The 17,295-nt window shown below is 42.7% G+C and overlaps 1 protein-coding gene and 1 long non-coding RNA gene across 7 annotated transcripts in view; one reads left to right on the forward strand and one right to left on the reverse strand.

Annotated features, from left to right (window-relative positions):
* The window catches only part of frem1a (Fras1 related extracellular matrix 1a), a 400,521-nt gene that overhangs the window by 283,146 nt on the left and 100,080 nt on the right, over positions 1-17,295 (forward strand). For all 4 annotated transcript variants that reach the window (XM_060838775.1, XM_060838786.1, XM_060838793.1 and 1 more), the window contains 2 exons: positions 813-957; positions 11,960-12,101. In XM_060838775.1, coding sequence (XP_060694758.1) covers positions 813-957; positions 11,960-12,101 — 287 coding nt within the window. The remainder of the gene's footprint in view (positions 1-812; positions 958-11,959; positions 12,102-17,295) is intronic.
* Positions 17,023-17,295, reverse strand: part of LOC132824390 (uncharacterized) — a 139,840-nt gene continuing 139,567 nt past the window's right edge. For all 3 annotated transcript variants that reach the window (XR_009645664.1, XR_009645663.1, XR_009645665.1), the window contains one exon: positions 17,023-17,173. This is a non-coding gene — a long non-coding RNA (uncharacterized LOC132824390). The remainder of the gene's footprint in view (positions 17,174-17,295) is intronic.

Here is a 17,295-nt window from a genome sequence, read left to right on the forward strand (position 1 = left end):
ACTGAAAACCCTAGAAACTAGTAGGATAAAGGAAAACCCATGCCACACAATCAAATGTTCAGTCTTCCGTTCACATGATCACATTAGGGGAGCCAGGAGCCTCCTACACTGGTAAACCCAGCATAAGCATTTGACTGACTCCACCCACTGCAGGGCACTTTTCACCAGTGGACAATGTTCTAATTGGCATAACAAAATTACTTCAGTCCTAAGTGACCGAATTGACTTCCTACCTCCAAGATCATGAGAGGAATGGATAGGGTGAATGCACTGAGTCTTTTTCCCAGGGTTGTGGAATCAAGGATTAGAGAGCATCGGTTCAAAGTTAGAGGGAAAAGAATAAAAGGGAATCTCAGGGGCAAATCTTTGACACAGAGGGTGGAAGGCATATGGAATAAGCTACTGGTGGAAGTGGTTGAGGCAGATACATTAACATTTGAAAGGCATTTGGACAAATACATGGATAGGAAAGGTTTAGAAGGATATGGGCCAAGAGCAAGGAAATGGGGTTAGTGTTGATGGACATTTTGGTTGGCATGGACCAGTTTGAACCAAAGACTCTGTCCCTGAGGTATAGGACCCTGTGACTCTATGACAAAGATGTGGATAGTTGACTCTGTTGTAAACCAACCCTACAAAGTTGTTTGACTGCAGGAATCTAGACTGATGCAACTTCCCCTTATTTCATGACCTCTGAAAGTAGGGAGCAACTGGAAAAGACTACAGTCGCTGGCTGGGAAAAGACAATAAGATGATTTGTTTTTATTCTATCTGGAGAAAGTGATTATCAGCTCTCACTGCTTCTCTTGCAGGAATGAAGTTAATGTATAAGCATGATGACTCCGAAACTAAGACGGATAGTTTCACCATTCAGCTGTCAGATGGCAAGCATGCAGTAAACAAAGTCATTCAAGTCACAATTCTTCCAGTGAATGATGAAAAACCATTATTGAGCAGGTATGTTCCCCTTATATATGGACTCACCATCATTTTGATCCCAAGTTATTCCCCACAAAGAACATACAGCAAAGGAACAGGCCTCTTCGGCCCTCCAAGCCTGCGCCACCACATTTTGCCCTTCCATGCTAAAACTGCTTTCACTTACACAATCTATTCCCTCTATTCCCTTCCTATTCATGTATTCGTCCAGGTGCTTCTTGAATGCTGCTATTGTGTCTGCTTCCACCACCTCCTCTGTCAAACTGTTTCAGGCACTCATCATCCTTTGTGTGAAAAACATACCTAGCGCATCTCTTTTAAACTTCCCGTCTTGCACCTTGCTCCTGTGTTCTCCAGTAATTGACCCCTCTACTCTGGAGAAAAGCCTCATACTTTCCACTCTATCTATGCCATTCACAATCTTATAAACTTGTTTTAAGATACCCCTCAACCTTCTGTGTTCCAGTGAAATCCCAGTCTATCCAACCTTTATTTATAGCTAAAATCTTCCATACCAGACAACATCCCGATAAACCCCTCCTGTACCCACTCCAAAGCATCCATGTTCTTCTGGTAGTATGGTGACCAGAACTGTACACAGTATTCCAGTGAGGCCTAACTAAAGTTCTATAAAGCTGCAGCATAACCTGCTATCCATATTCTCAACGACCCTTCCAAAGAAGGCAACATGCCAGATGCCATTTTACTACCTTATATATCTGCACTGCCATCTTCAGTGATCTGTGAACCTGCACACCTAGATACATCTACACCGTGGGCGGCACGGTGGCACAGTGGCACACTGCCTGTAGACCCGGGTTCAATTCCCGACTCAGGCGACTGACTGTGTGGAGTTTGCACGTTTTTCCCGTGTCTGCGTGGGTTTCCTCCGGGTGCTCCGGTTTCCTCCCACAGTCACAAAGATGTGCGGGTCAGGTGAATTGGCCAAGCTAAATTGCCCATAGTGTTAGGTAAGGGGTAAATGTAGGGGTATGGGTGGGTTGCGCTTCGGCGGGTCGGTGTGGACTTGTTGGGCCGAAGGGCCTGTTTCCACACTGTAAGTCTAATCTAATCTAATCAATACTCCTATGGGTTCTGCCATTGACTGTATAATTTCCACCTGTACTTGGCTTTCCAAAATGCATCACTTCACATTTGTCCAGATTAAACTCCATCTGCCATTTGAAGGCTCATGTCTTCAACTAATCTATATACTGTTGTAACCTCTGACAATCCTCCTCACAAAGTAACTGGACAACATGTTTCAATGAAATTAGAGGACAGAATTCAGAGCGTGTCCTTTCTATTAAAGGTTTTTTTTCATTTTTGGTTGTGCATCTCCTCCTGGAGAATGAATTGATGACTCTTTATTCCTTGCTTGTTGTGGATTAGTTGATTGTACTGGATGGACATACAGATTTCAATAGTTACGTATTATGTGCTTTGCTGTCTCAGTCCATTCAACATGGAAAAAGTACTGTAATAATGAATAGCAAGAAATCTACATCATAGAAAAAACCTCTTTACCCCATCGCATCCAATCCTGGTCAAAAATAATTATTTCTAATCCCATTTTCCAACTCTTGGCCTATAGACTTCTATGCCTTGGCATCACAAGTGCATCAAAATACTTCTTAAATGTTATGAGGGTTTCTGCGTCTACCAGCTTCCAGATTCCGAATAGTCTCTAACTGAAAAAGATTTTCCTCATATCTACTCTGACCTTTCTGTCCCTTTCCTTAAATCTATGTTCTCGGCCATTGATCCCTCAGTGGGAAAAGTTTCTTCCTGTTCCTCCCTATCTGTGCCCGTCATAATTTTAAATATCTCAATTTACAATTACTCAATCTCTTTCTAAAACGGACTGCTAAATTTTACTCTCGTTCAATTACTATAATTGAGGTCTGAGAAATCAGTAAAATTAATAAAATAATTTGCAATGTGAAAAAGTTTGATCTTGCTTTCTTGCAGTGGGCGGCACGGTGGCACAGTGGTTAGCACTGCTGCCTCACAGTGCCTGAGACCCGGGTTCAATTCCCGACTCAGGCGACTGACTGTGTGGAGTTTGCACGTTCTCCCCGTGTCTGCGTGGGTTTCCTCCCGGTGCTCCGGTTTCCTTCCACAGTCCAAAGATGTGTGGGTCAGGTGAATTGGCCATGCTAAATTGCCTGTAGTGTTAGGTAAGGGGTAAATGTAGGGGTATGGGTGGGTTGCGCTTCGGCGGGTCAGTGTGGACTTGTTGGGCCGAAGGGCCTGTTTCCACACTGTAAGTAATCTAATCTAATCTAAAATCCTTTTAGTTATATTGCATGTAAGACAGTCCTGGTAGCATATACATCTTTGACATGTCACTGTGTCATTCTGTTATTCTCTCTGTTTCTTAAAGAGAATTATTGACCAAATTCAACCCACCCTCCACCCATCCCACCCCCTACCCCAACAGACACACCTCCTTTAGATCTCTTCTATTGCAGTAATCCTATTAGAGTTACTCAGCATGTAGGAACAGTAAAACCGGAAAAGCAGAATACTTTTTGAAAGGCACAAAACTTTAACATATTGATGTTCAGAGGGGGAAGACAGAGAGTTAACAAATAGGTACAGCAAGCAATTAGGAGGACAAATACCATTTTGGCCTTTTTTGCAAGGGAGTTGGAATCTAGGAAAAAAGTCTTAATAACGTTGTGGAGGGCTTTAATGACACCACATCTAGAGAACAAATGCAGTTTGATCTTTGTATTTATAGATGATTCCTTGTTCCTTGCTCGTTGTGGATTAAGGATATACTTGATTGGAAGTGGAAGAGATTCAGGAGGTTGGCCTTTAAATTGATTGGATGACAGGCTGAATAAATTTAATCTTTATTTTTGGATTTCAAATTAGGAGGTGATCTCATTGAGACATACAAGATTCTAAAGGTGTTTGACACATCCAGCACTGAGAGGCACAGTCACAATCAGGGTTGAATTTTGGATTGAGATCAGAAGAAAAATAACAACATCATTGTAAAGAATTATCATTCATGAGATGTTGGCATCACTGGATAGATCATGCTTATTGTCTATCCTAAAATGCCCTGGTACAACATAGTGGTGAGCTGCCTTCTTGAAAATCTGCTGTCCTTGAAGTGTAGGAAAACCCACAATGCCAATAGGGAGGGAGTTCTAGAATTTTGACTCAGCTGAATGAACAATAATAGTAAAGCAAGGGAGGAAATGGTAGGGGACTTGCAATAATTGTAATTCCTCCTGGCCACAGGAGAGGTGACAGAAGACTTGAGGTCAAAAAAACAGAATAGGATAAATAAGGAAACTACAGGCCCATCAGTTTTAACATCGTTGGTGAGGAAATTAATGGTAGCAATTCTGAGAAACCGAATTAATCTGCACCTGAAGAGGCAGGGATTAATCAAAAACACTGAGCATAGTTTGGTTAATGGGAGGTCATGTCTGACCAACTTGATTGAATTTTTCAAAGAGATAGCTATAAGTGTAGATGAGAGCAATACACTCACCAAAATCTATTTGGACTGCACAGCTTTTGATAAGGTCCTCATGAGAGTCTGGTGAGCCCTTGCGTTGCAAACAAATTTGGCAGATTGTATACAGAATTGGCTGAGTGGCAGAAAGCAGAGGATGATAAGGGTGTTTTGTGACTCAAAGTCTGTACCCTGCAGGGATCAATGTTGGGGCCCTTGCTATTTGTGATAAATGATTGAGACTTGAATATAGGAGGGTTATTGGTAAGTTTGCAGATTAAACAAAAATGGGTGGGGCAATTCATAATGAGGAGGATAGACTTAGATTACAGGATATTGTAGAGGGGCTTCTCAGATGGGCTGATTAGTAACAAATGAAATTCAATCTGGATAGATTTGAGCTGATGTCCTTGGACAAGATAAACTAGGAAAGAGAATACTTGGCGCACAGTAGGATCCTGGGAAGCATCAAGGATCAAATGGATCTTGGTGTGTATGTCCACTAATCCCTAAAGCAATAGGTTGATAAAGTGATTAAGAAGATTTGTGGATTATATGCCTTATTCTAGCTAATTTGGGGAGAAAGTGAGCACTGCAGATGCTGGAGACCAGAGTCGAAGAGTGTGGTGCTGGAAAAGGATAGCCGGTCAGGCAGCATCCAAGGAGCAGGAGAATTGACATTTCAAGCATAAGTTCTTCATCTGGGAGGAAGGGGTGGTCCCGGGGGTTGAGAGATAAATAGGAGGGGAATGGGGCTGAAGGGAAGGCAGCTGAGAATGTGATATGTAGATAAAGTTGGGGGTGAAGGTTGATGTGGATTGGTGGGAAGGAAAATGGACAGGTCAAGAGGGCAGTGACCATATGATGGAGGAAAGGCTTTGATGAAGCAGGTTTTAGATTAGAATACTTACAGTGTGGAAACAGACCCTTCGGCCCAACAAGTCCGCACCGACCCACCGAAGCGAAACCCACCCATACCCCTACATTTGCCCCTTACCTAACACTACGGGCAATTTAGCATGGCCAATTCACCTGACCTGCACATCTTTGGACTGTGGGAGGAAATCGGAGCACCCGGAGGAAACCCACGCAGACACGGGGAGAACGTGCAAACTCCACACAGTCAGTCGCCTGAGGCTGTGAGGCAGCAGTGCTAACCACTGTGCCACCGTGCCGCCCACAGTTGTACTTGGTTGGTCTCTGACTCTACCCTGAGGAATTTCTGCAGCAATATCCTTGAACTGAGATGACTGACATCTAACAACCACAACCATGTTCCCTTCTGTGAGTTAAGACTCCAATCAACAGTGAATTATCTTCGAGACAATTAACCCTGTCTGCTGACAATTGCTTCTGTTGTTTGGAATGTAAATAATTCTTGTAACTTCATCAGATTGACACCACATTTTAATGTATGCCTGGTTCTGCTCCTGGTACCCCCTATTATGGACCAGGCCAGACTCCCTCAAAACATTTCAAGAAAGTAGCCCAGACCCTAACTTTGTCAGTTGTTTTAAGCAGATGTACAGTGGATATTCCAGGAGAGGTAAAGTTGATTTGCTGGTTTAGTTTTAAACAATACAGAATTTATTTACAAGATTACCAAATGAAACACAAACGAAAGGGAATAGAATACCGAATAATGAAAACCCAACAAACTATAGAAACTTAATGATGCTGTTCCAAATACTTGCAACAATCCCCACTCTTGGCACTAAAGGAAAAATCAAACACACAGTCTTACAGGAGCGACATCAGAGATAGAATACCAGCTGGAGCTGCTTCTTGAGGTCCAGCAGCTTCAAAACACTGCTTTAAAAAATAGAGAAAAGCTGAGCAGGGAGAACTGGCCACTCTCCTTTCATTGTAGAAGCTTTTGTTTTCAAAAAGCTGAAAACGTATTGCCTGAGACAGTATCTGTTGGCCATGAAACCCTTCAGCTTAGACTTTTCGGAGTTTTTACCTTTCACAACCTCTCTGAAAAAAAGAACATGGACAACATAACCTTGTTAAAGGAATAGCTTCCTCTTAGCCCTCATGCACACTCCTTTGAACCACGGTTAATCCCGTAGCTTTAAAATAACAGGAGAGTGGGGGACATACAGGGCCATGAGGTTACAGATTGTGGCAAAAGTGAGGACTGCATATGCTCGAGATTAGAGTCGAGAGTGTGGTGCTGGAAAAGTACAACAGGTCAGGCAGCAGCCGAGGTGCAGGAAAATCAACGTTTCGGGCAAAAGCCCTGCATCAGGAATGGGAGCCTTGCAGGTGGAGAGAGAAAACACAGGTTGTGGTTGAACACAATCCTAATGCTTCTGACAGCCTAGTGTTCCTCATGGATGCCCAGTCTTGAGTTACTGGATTTGTTTAAATTCGAGGCCATTTAGCATGCTGATAGTGTGTTCAGTTATGTAAGGTAGAATGCTAAAGCCCTGGGCAGAGTGCAAAGAAGATTTACAAGACTGATGCCAGGAATGAGGGATCTTAGACAAAAAGGAAGGTTGGAGAAATTGACCTTATTTTCCATTGCACAGAGATTAAAATTAAAATTAATTATTAATAATTTTGACAGGGTAAAGAAGGATATACTGTTCACCTTAGTGGCTGTGTCAGTAACTAGGAATCACAATTTCAAAGTAGTCATCAAAAATGCTAGCTGAAAATGTGTTGCTGGAAAAGCGCAGCAGGTCAGGCAGCATCCAAGGAACAGGAGATTTGACATTTCCGAAAAGAGTCCTGAAGAAGGGCTTATGCCTGAAACTTCGAATCTCCTGTTCCTTGGATGCTGCCTGACCTGCTGCGCTTTTCCAGCAACACATTTTCAGCTCTGATCTCCAGCATCTGCAGACTTCACTTTCTCATCAAAAATGCTAGGAGTGGATTGGGACAAACTTCATTGCACAGAGAGTTATTAGGATTTGGAATGCGCTGCCTCAGAGAGGGATGTAGTATGGACTAGGCCAGACCACTCAAAACATTCTTAAGCAGGCAGCCCAGACCATAACTTGGCAATTTGTTTCGGTAAGTGTACAGTGAAAATTACCCAGAATAAGTTAGCTAGGTTGATGACAGGATTTTAAAACAGATTCACAAAATTGCACAATGAAATGCAAAGAACAGAATAAAGAACCCCTACAGAACTCAGTCTATCCAAACTAGACTCAGTTATGTTGTTCCAAATACACACAACAGTCCCATGAAGCAAACCCCTTTAGAAACCAGTGTAAATGTATGGAAACAGATGCTTACAGGTTGGAGTTAGAAGGGCAGAGAGAGACAGAGTTTCCATACCGCTCACTGTTGAACTCCCAACCAGTTCAGGTCTGCACTAAACTGTTCAGCTAGAGAGCTGACCACTTCCCTTTTACTATACAGGTCACTTCTAAAACATGGCCACTTTGGCCTGAAGTCTCATCTGTTTGCATATAAACAAAAGGCCTCTTAAAATCCTTTTCATCTCAGTACCAAACCAGACTGATTGGAGCCCAGCCTGGTTTATTAATCCTCTGAAAAAAATCAAGGACAAAGTATCCTTGAGCCAAGAAACAGCTTTTAGAAAAAAAGGGACTAGCTTTGTGACACGTTCCCCTTATAAAAGAACGAGCCATCAATACCAAAAGATTACTTCATTCTTAACCATTCAAAAACCCGCTTAGTAGTCTAAACACACATATACACTATACTAACTGTAAACATGCAAACATGCACAACCACATGCAAATTCAGCCGAATGCCTCTATCTCATTTGAGTCTTGATAACGCATTGGCAATTGCATTTTGTGACCTGCCATATGCACAATTGTCAAATGAATGGCTGAAACAACAAGCTCCATCTAAACTGTTTGGCATTTTTGTTCTTGAATCTTTCCACAAATGTCAATGGGTTGTGATCAGTGTATACAATTGTCTCAGATGCATTGCTGGTAATATAAACACTGAAATACTGTAAAACCACCACCAAGCTTAATGTCTCTTTTGTCACTGTTGAATATGTCTGTTGATAAATGTTCAACTTCCTGGAAAAATACCCAATGGGTCTTTCTATCCCTTCATCACCTTCCTGCAGGAACACCACATCGACACCTACATCACTGGCATCAATAGCCACCTTGAAAAGCTTCATGTAATCCAGTGTGGCTAATATTGGGGCAGTGGTTAATACAGTTTTTAGGCTGTCAAATTCCTTTTGACAGTCTGTTGTCCGCTGAAACCTCTTGCCCTTTTTTAACAATTTGGCAAGTGGAGCAGCCACACTGCTAAATTTCAACATGAACTTTCGATAAAATCCATTCAACCCCAGGAACTGTAGTAATACTTCTTTTGTCAACAGTGTGGGAAATTCCACAATTACTTTTGTTTTTGCATCCCGTAGGGCCAGTTGTCCATGTCCAATAACATGGCCCAGAAAAGTGACTTGGGCTTTGGCAAATTCACAATTAGCTAGGTTTACCACCAAGTCCGCTTTCTGAAGTAAATTGAATAATTCCAATAAATGCTGTAAATGTTCGTTCCATGAGTGACAAACAATCACCAGGTCAACAATATACACCCCACAGTTGGTTAATCCAGTGATGACCTTATTACTCAGTCTCTGAAATGTGGCTGTAGTGTTTTTCATAGAAAATGGCATGACTTTGAATTGATACAATCCATTTGGCATTACGAAAGCCGAAATTGCCTTTGCTCTCTCTGACGGAGGTGCCTCTGAGCAAATCCATCTTAGAAATGTAAGTTGCTTGTCCCACTTTGTCGACACAGTCCTCCAACTGTGGAATTGGATGTGCACCAGTCTTTATAATGGCATTGACTTTGCGATAGTCCACACAACTGTTGGGTACCATCTGGCTTTGACACCATGACTATGGGTGAGCTCCTGTCACTGTAATTCACTTCAATTATGCCATCTTGTAGCATACACCTGTGTCAGCTTTAGACGGTTATGCCCATAAGGATGTTGCTTAATCGGAACAGCATCTTCTATATCTACATCATGCACAATTAGGTTAGTTTTTTTTTAGATTAGACTTACAGTGTGGAAACAGGCCCTTCGGCCCAACAAGTCCACACCGACCCGCCGAAGCGCAACCCACCCATACCCCTACATTTACCCCTTACCTAACACTATGGGCAATTTAGCATGGCCAATTCACCTGACCCGCACATCTTTGTGACTGTGAGAGGAAACCGGAGCACCCGGAGGAAACCCACGCAGACACGGGGAGAACGTGCAAACTCCACACAGTCAGTCGCCTGAGTCGGGAATTGAACCCGGGTCTACAGGCGCTGTGAGGCAGCAGTGCTAACCACTGTGCCACCGTGCCGCCCAGTTCTTCCCAGGTTATTTCCGCATATCTCCCCATGTGATAGCAATAACTCTTTCAAGTCATTTCAATTTTATTGTGGAAGGTAACTCAATAATTTATCCCGATTTTTGACAACATCCCTATTGTTCAATTTGATTTGAGGAATGTCCAATTCAGAATCCTCTGAAATTGGTTCTTCTTTCTGTGATGTAATCATCAACACTTCCTCCTCTTGCTTTCCTTCCCTATCAAAATAATACCTTTTGAGCATATTCACATGACACAATCTATGAAATTTTTTTCTTGTCTGGAGTCCTTATCAAGTAGTTCACCTCAGTCAATTTCCTCTTGATTTGATAAGGTCCATTAATTCTGTCTTTTAAAGGCTGACCTGTCAATGGAAGTAATATCAATACCTTACCCCAATGGCAAACTTGCGAATTTGTGATTTTTTTTATCTGCTTCCTGTTTCACCGTATGCTTTGATACTTTGAAATGCTGTCTAGCCAACTCTCCAGCTTTATGTAATTGTTCTCGAAAATTTGACACATAGTTCAAATAGGTGGTCTCTGAGTTCTGACTTATTAATTTCTCCTTAATCAAGTTTAACAGTTCTCTTACATCATGCCCAAAAATGAATTCACATGGACTGAATTTGGTCGATTCATTCGGTGCATCTCTGATTGCAGAAAATACAAATTGAACTCCCTTATCCCAATCATCTGTATAATCCTGACCACATGCCCTTAACATGATGTTTAGTGTTTGATGAGAAAGTGAGGTCTGCAGATGCTGGAGATCAGAGCTGAAAATGTGTTGCTGGAAAAGCGCAGCAGGTCAGGCAGCATCCAAGGAACAGGAAATTCGACGTTTCGGGCATAAGCCCTTCATCAGTAGCCCTACTCCTGATGAAGGGTTTATGCCCGAAACGTCGAATTTCCTGTTCCTTGGATGCTGCCTGACCTGCTGCGCTTTTCCAGCCACACATTTTCAGTTTAGTGTTTGATGCCACCTCTCTAGTGCTCCCTGAAATTCCAGCTCCAGTCTTCACTAGCCCATGCCATCCTGCCACCAGGACCCCCGCTCCAGGTTTCATAGTCCAGCCGAATCTGCAGTCACACTGCCTCAGAAGACTCTACCACCTTTATACCTAAAAGCTCTCTTTACAAGTTTGAGCAAAAACTAAATAACACTGAGGGAAAAAGAAAGGGGGAAAAGGGAAAAAGCAGATGAAGAGGACAATCTGGCATAGGAGCCCAGGCGCTACCTACTCTACCACCACCTTATAGTTATGAACAGCGTAAACAAGCTATGCCTATTACCCTGTTGCCCATGTGAACCAAAAGAGTTATAACCTTCAGAACTGGTACAGTTCTTTGTTCAGGTTCTTCCTTGACCTGTGGTGGAACTATGAAGTGGTAAACCCTTTCAGCTTAAATAATAATTTAATTTGAAAACTCTTCCCACCTCAAATGCATGGCTCTCACTTACAGCTCTGTGGTCCAACACCACAGAGAGCGGCTAAAGCACTTTGTATTGATGAAAGCTTCCAAACACTTCATGAAATGGACTATTGATGAGCTCACTATAAGGTAAACGAGAAGCAGACTGTTTTGAGAATGTCTCACTACTTGTTCCTTGAGAAAATGGGAGAGTGTGGAAACTTAAGATGGAATTGAGGCCATGCCACTTTGTAGGCACTTTCTTCTCAGGCCTGCTTCCATTCTGTAATATTAGGACAAGGAAAATTCATTCCCTTGATGCTGTGTATTAATATGAAGTATATGGAAATCCCTGATTTGTTGTTCTGGCACCGTAGTTTGATGGTTGATTGCATGTCTGTTGTCTGTTCTCTGTGCTGTACACTATAGTCAAGACTGTGGGTAGGTCACAAGGAAAAAGAAATGGAAGCACTAGGTATTGTAAACCATTGAATAACACTGTTCTCGGAAGAAATTAATGTGTCTCATTTCTGCATATCTCTGAGAAATAGAATGCATTAGTCACTCAAATGGGAGTTTGTAATCCGTTAAATGCTAGTCATTTCTGTAATAGGTCAAAAGTCCGCAATTCACATGGGCTTTTTTGCAGTATTGTAATATTTCAATAAATGACAAATACAATGGGATGTTCAAAATGAATGGTGATGTACTGAGCCCTTTAAACATGAGCTGACAATCTTCTCCAAGTCATTTTGTTGAGGTTTGTTCACCATTGTGAATTAATTCACCTTTCACAGAAACAATGAGTTGGAGGTGGAGATTGGGGATAGCAGAATCATCTCCAGTGTGGTGCTGGAAGCTGAGGATAAGGACACTTCACGACAGCATGTTTATTATGTGATGGATAGTGTTCCCAAACAGGGAGTGCTCCAGATCAAGGTAAGTAACAAGCTTCAGATAAAAATCACACAACACCAGGTTATAGTCCAACAGGTTTAATTGGAAGCACACTAGCTTTCAGAGCATTGCTCTTTCATCAGGTGATAGTGGAGGGCTCAATCCTAACACACAGAATTTATCGCAAAAATTTACAGTGTGATGTAACTGAAATTATACATTGGAAAAATTGATTGTCTCTTAAGTCTTTCATCTGTTTCACTTCTTTCATGTGTAAATCACAAAACCTTTTTTAAAAAGTTGCATTCTCAGCTTAGCTGTTTAAAATGGTGATAGCTAAATAATATGTTGAAGGTGTTAGCCCCCTGTGTTCTCTTTCTATGCCATGATATTTAGATTTATTCTAATCTAAAAAGTGAGATAACAGAGTTTTACATGAATTCAAGCAGTTTTTGAGCAAAGTACAATGTAACCCTGCAAGTACAAATTCGCCCCACAAAATATATATTTGTCTGTGTGTGTGTGTGTGTGTGTGTGTGTGTGTCTGTCTGTCTGGGTTGGGAGTTGTGAGTGTGAGAAAGTGTATGTGTGTGTGTAGTGAATGTAGAGTGTCTTAAGTCTGTGAGGGGGTGCATGTGTGTGTGTGCGTGCGTGCGTGTGTGCGTGTGCATATATTGTGCAATGGTGGTCACCTGTAATGTGACAAGAACCCAAGGTCCTGGTTGAGGCCCTCCCTATGGGTAATGAACTTAGCTATCAGCTTCTGCTCGGCCACTTTTCACTGCTGCCTGTCCCCAAGTCAGCCTTGGAGGATGGTCACCTGAAGGTCCGAGGTCGAATGTCCTAGACCACTGAAGTGTTCCCCAACTGATATGGAACACCCCTGTCTGTTGATTGTTGTGCAGTGCCCATACATCCATTGTCAAAGCCATTGCTCAGTTTCCCCAATGTACCATGCCTCAGGGCATCCTTGCCTGCAAATGTATAAGATAGACAACATTGGCTGAGTCACATGAGTACCTGCCATGTACAAGTGGGAGTAATACAAGGCGTAATGGTGGTTTCTAGGTCCACACTGTGGCATGTCTTGCAGCGTCTACCGTGACAGAGTTGTATGGAGTTGTCCTGAGAGCCGGGCAGCTTGCTACAAACAATGATCTGTCTGAGCTCGAAATCAAGCTTCAGCTTGTAATTTTGCCAGTTTACGATCCTCATGCTGAGATGTGATTGATTCAAATTCTACCAGACTTTACAATGGTTTATTCTGTGTGAAAATCTCAGACTGTCATTTTCAGAATTAATGTGAATTTAAATGTTCAGTTCAAGGTTCATGCGAAGATTTGTAGCTCGGGTGCTCGTTGTTGTGGTTCTGTTCGCTGAGCTGGAAGTTTTTGTTGCAATGTATGAAAGTAACCACCCCAACACACACAAGCGAAGCTGCATCAGGACACTATTCAAAAGAGCCACAACACACTGCAGTACACCAGAACTGCGAAAAGAGGAAGAGGAACACCTATACAAGGTATTCGCCAAAAACGGATACCCGCGCAACTTTATCAACAGATGCCTAAGAGATAGACCACGGAACGAGGACATGCCACAACCAAAAGGACTAGCCACACTACCATACATCAGGAGCATTTCCGAACTGACAGCCAGACTACTGCGACCCTTAGGACTCATAACGGCACACAAACCAACAGCCACGCTCAGACAACAACTTACTAGAACAAAGGAGCCGATACCCAACATGAGCAAAACTAATGTAGTTTACAAAATACCATGCAAGGACTGCACAAAACACCATATAGGACAAACAGGAAGACAGCTAACAATCCGCATACATGAACATCAACTAGCCACGAAATGACATGACCAGCTATTCCTAGTAGCCACACACTCAGACAACAAGCAACATGAATTCGACTGGGAAAACACTACTATCATAGGGCAAGCCAGACAGAGAACAGCCAGGGAATTCCTAGAGGCAAGGCATTCATCCACAAACTCCATCAACAAACACATCGACCTGGACCCAATATACCAACCACTACAGCGGACAGCTGAAACTGACACCCAGAAGCGGCAAGGACAGACCACTATAAATAACGGAAGAAACATCAAAGAAGCTCTTCGCAGGAGGCTCCAGAGCACTGATGATGTCTCCTAGCCAGGGGACGAAACGTTTGCAACAAAAACTTCCAGCTCGGCGAACAGAACCACAACATTAAATGTTCAGTGCACAGTGTCAGTCCTCAGAGATTTCATTTCTTTCTGGTAATGTTCCATGTAGGAGTAATCTGAGGTCATCTCTTTGAAATGATAAACATAAATGTGAATATTTCCTTCAGAGTGAGTGACCAGGCCTGCACAATCTGCCTCTACAGTCCTCAGCATTGTGATCGCTATACTCCATTTGGAGTTTTGGTGAAAAATTGAACAGGTACCATACGTGGTTAGTTCTGGTGTAGGCAACAATGAATGGCATTTTGATAAGGATACAATGTGAGTATATTGAGAAGTGTGGTAATGTTAATTGACTATAAATTCACAGACCTAGACTAATATTCTTGAGTCATGCATTCAGGTGCCGCCATGCCAAATGGTGAAATCTAAAGTTAATTCAGTGACAAATATGTAGCCACTATTGGTCATTGTAAAGCTCCGCTGCTTCCCTGTAGGGAAGGAAATCTGCTATCTTTACCTGGTCTGGTCTTGATGTGACTCCAGACCTACAGCAATATGGTTGACTCTTAACTGTCTTCTGAAATTGCCGACCAAAACACTCAGTTCAAGACAAGTAAAGGTGGGCAAATGCTGGGCTTTCCAATAATGTCACATTCCAATCAAGATGAAAAGACCCTTGGGAGTGTGCAGAATAAGCAGATTGTGCCATCAGTCAGTATGTAAACTGATTGTAGCAGTGTTGTTTTTGATTTCAACTCTGGAGTTCACATGTTGTCTTAATAAGTGTCCAGCAGGAAGAAGCTTTAAATTTAAAGCTAGTCAGGTTATGTTTTGATTAATTTTAGCTGAATGGGTTACCGTATTGATGGTTTCCACTCCTATTTAATGCAAAATCTAGAGGGAGTGGTGTTACTTGCAGTGAAGGTTTGGTTCTATCTTCAAATCTTTGTTGCACTCAAACCATTTGCTCCCACCCTGGGCACTCAGTTTCCATTCTCTTGGCCTGCAACATGACAGGGAAAATGATCAGAGACTCGACAGGAAAGAACAAATTGCTACAGAGGGAGGAGGAAGAAGTTTCTATTGCTATCTCAGTGGGAAATAAAGTGTGCAACATCTTTGCTTTACAGAGAGGCTCACTGGCATTTATCATTTACCAGAGGCTCTCCTGCAGTCTGGGAATAGGATGAGGATGGCACTGCTAGTGTCTGTAACAGTGACAGTACTCATGAAGTCGTATGTGTGAGGGTTCATTCTGTGTCTGCCAGGAGAGGGTAGTACATTGCATTCATTCCCAATAGAAGATATCAAGCAAAACGTGACTTCATTAGAGTAACAGGTTTCCTCCTGGTGCAATCTTCATTGACTGAAATCATGTTAGACACAGCTTTTGAATCAAAAGACATCACAGAAACACAAGGGGAATCACTCCCTGAATGAGCAGCTGGAATGTGGTCTGTCTGTGCACGGGAATACCAGATAGCCTGGCAGCAGTGCTGATGACTTTATTCTGCGCCAGTCTGTTTGCTGTTCTACAACAGGTACTACAACAAACCAGGGGGTGAACAACAAGGACTATCTGCTGGCAAATTGACTCATCATCCCCAGAGCACAGCTCTAACATCTGTTCTTTGGCGACAGGAATTGTCAGTGAGCAAATTATTTATTTAATTAAACAACTCTTTCCCTTTCGGGTTTTGAGGAGCCCTGTAGTATTCTTCAATGCGTGTATCATGCTTTCCTACATCACACAATGTCATCATCATGAGGGGAAAGCCTTGCTACAGAGTATATGATGAGTAGCTGATGAAAAAGGAATGGAGGAGGCAACTATGTATGCCCTCTCCAATCAAATTTACTGTGATCAACTTGCCCAAATTTGAAGAAAAGCCCAACTCCCCATTCCATAACAACCATGCCCCTTCTCTCTGTAACCGACCATCACTGCCAACTGTGGCATTGTTGAAACAATAGCTGTTGGGAATGGTATAAGTGCCCTTGAAGAGGGTATGTGGAATTGAGAAGCTTCACGGTCATGGGGAAACTGCCGATTAGGTTCAAGGGGTTTGGAGGGATAGTTATTAAATGCCTGGATGGCTACATATATCAGGGGACTTGCGCTGGATCATATATTGTCCTAAAGGGAGGGTTTTCCCCAATGTCCTGCTTGAAGGCAGCAAGTTTATTGGAGGTCACCTGTCATCCAGAGTGCAGAGGGAGAAAATGGGCCTTAATTGGCCACTCAACTAACTTTTCTGGAGATGAACTTCAGAAGTCCTCTGGTGTGATAAGTTGCCACTGTGCCATACTTTTTATCTCCCAGCCCATCTCCCATAGAGTTCGTGGTTCAGTACATCTTATATTCATCCAGATTCTGAGGTATTCAGTTTTTAATGATTAGATTACTTACAGTGTGGAAACAGGCCCTTCGGCCCAACAAGTCCACACCGAACCGCCGAAGCGCAACCCACCCATACCCCTACATTTACCCCTTACCTTTAGAATGGCCAATTCACCTGACCCGCACATCTTTGTGACTGTGGGAGGAAACCGGAGATTCCAGAGGAAACCCACGCAGACACGGGGAGAACGTGCAAACTCCACACAGTTTGTCGCCTGAGTCAGGAATTGAACCCAGGTCTCAGGCGCGGTGAGGCAGCAGTGCTAACCACTGTGCCACTGTGCCGCCCACAATCCGTCCATGATCTACTTTGAGTATCATGCTATGTTTCCTGTTGGGAAGTGAGTCGCTATGAAGTAAGTTTTTAATTGTAGATTTTTATTGTAAATTATAATTGATGGCGTGTGTTGCATTTGCAAGTATCCTCTCTTTGTGGGTGACTGTGACATCCAAAATGTCCTTCCCTGCCATGTGTAGGCAGATCGTAAACCCAAAATTCTGTTGGTTCCATGGCATAGGTGGATCCCTGCAAACAAAGGAGAAGTGTAGGTAAACTTAAACATTTCTCCAACACCGTCAATGCACCTTTGTTGTGTGTTTTATATACAATCATAGAATCCCTACAGTATGGAAACAGGCCACTCAACC

This window comes from Hemiscyllium ocellatum, chromosome 2, assembly GCF_020745735.1.
Source record: "Hemiscyllium ocellatum isolate sHemOce1 chromosome 2, sHemOce1.pat.X.cur, whole genome shotgun sequence".
Taxonomy (NCBI): domain Eukaryota; kingdom Metazoa; phylum Chordata; class Chondrichthyes; order Orectolobiformes; family Hemiscylliidae; genus Hemiscyllium; species Hemiscyllium ocellatum.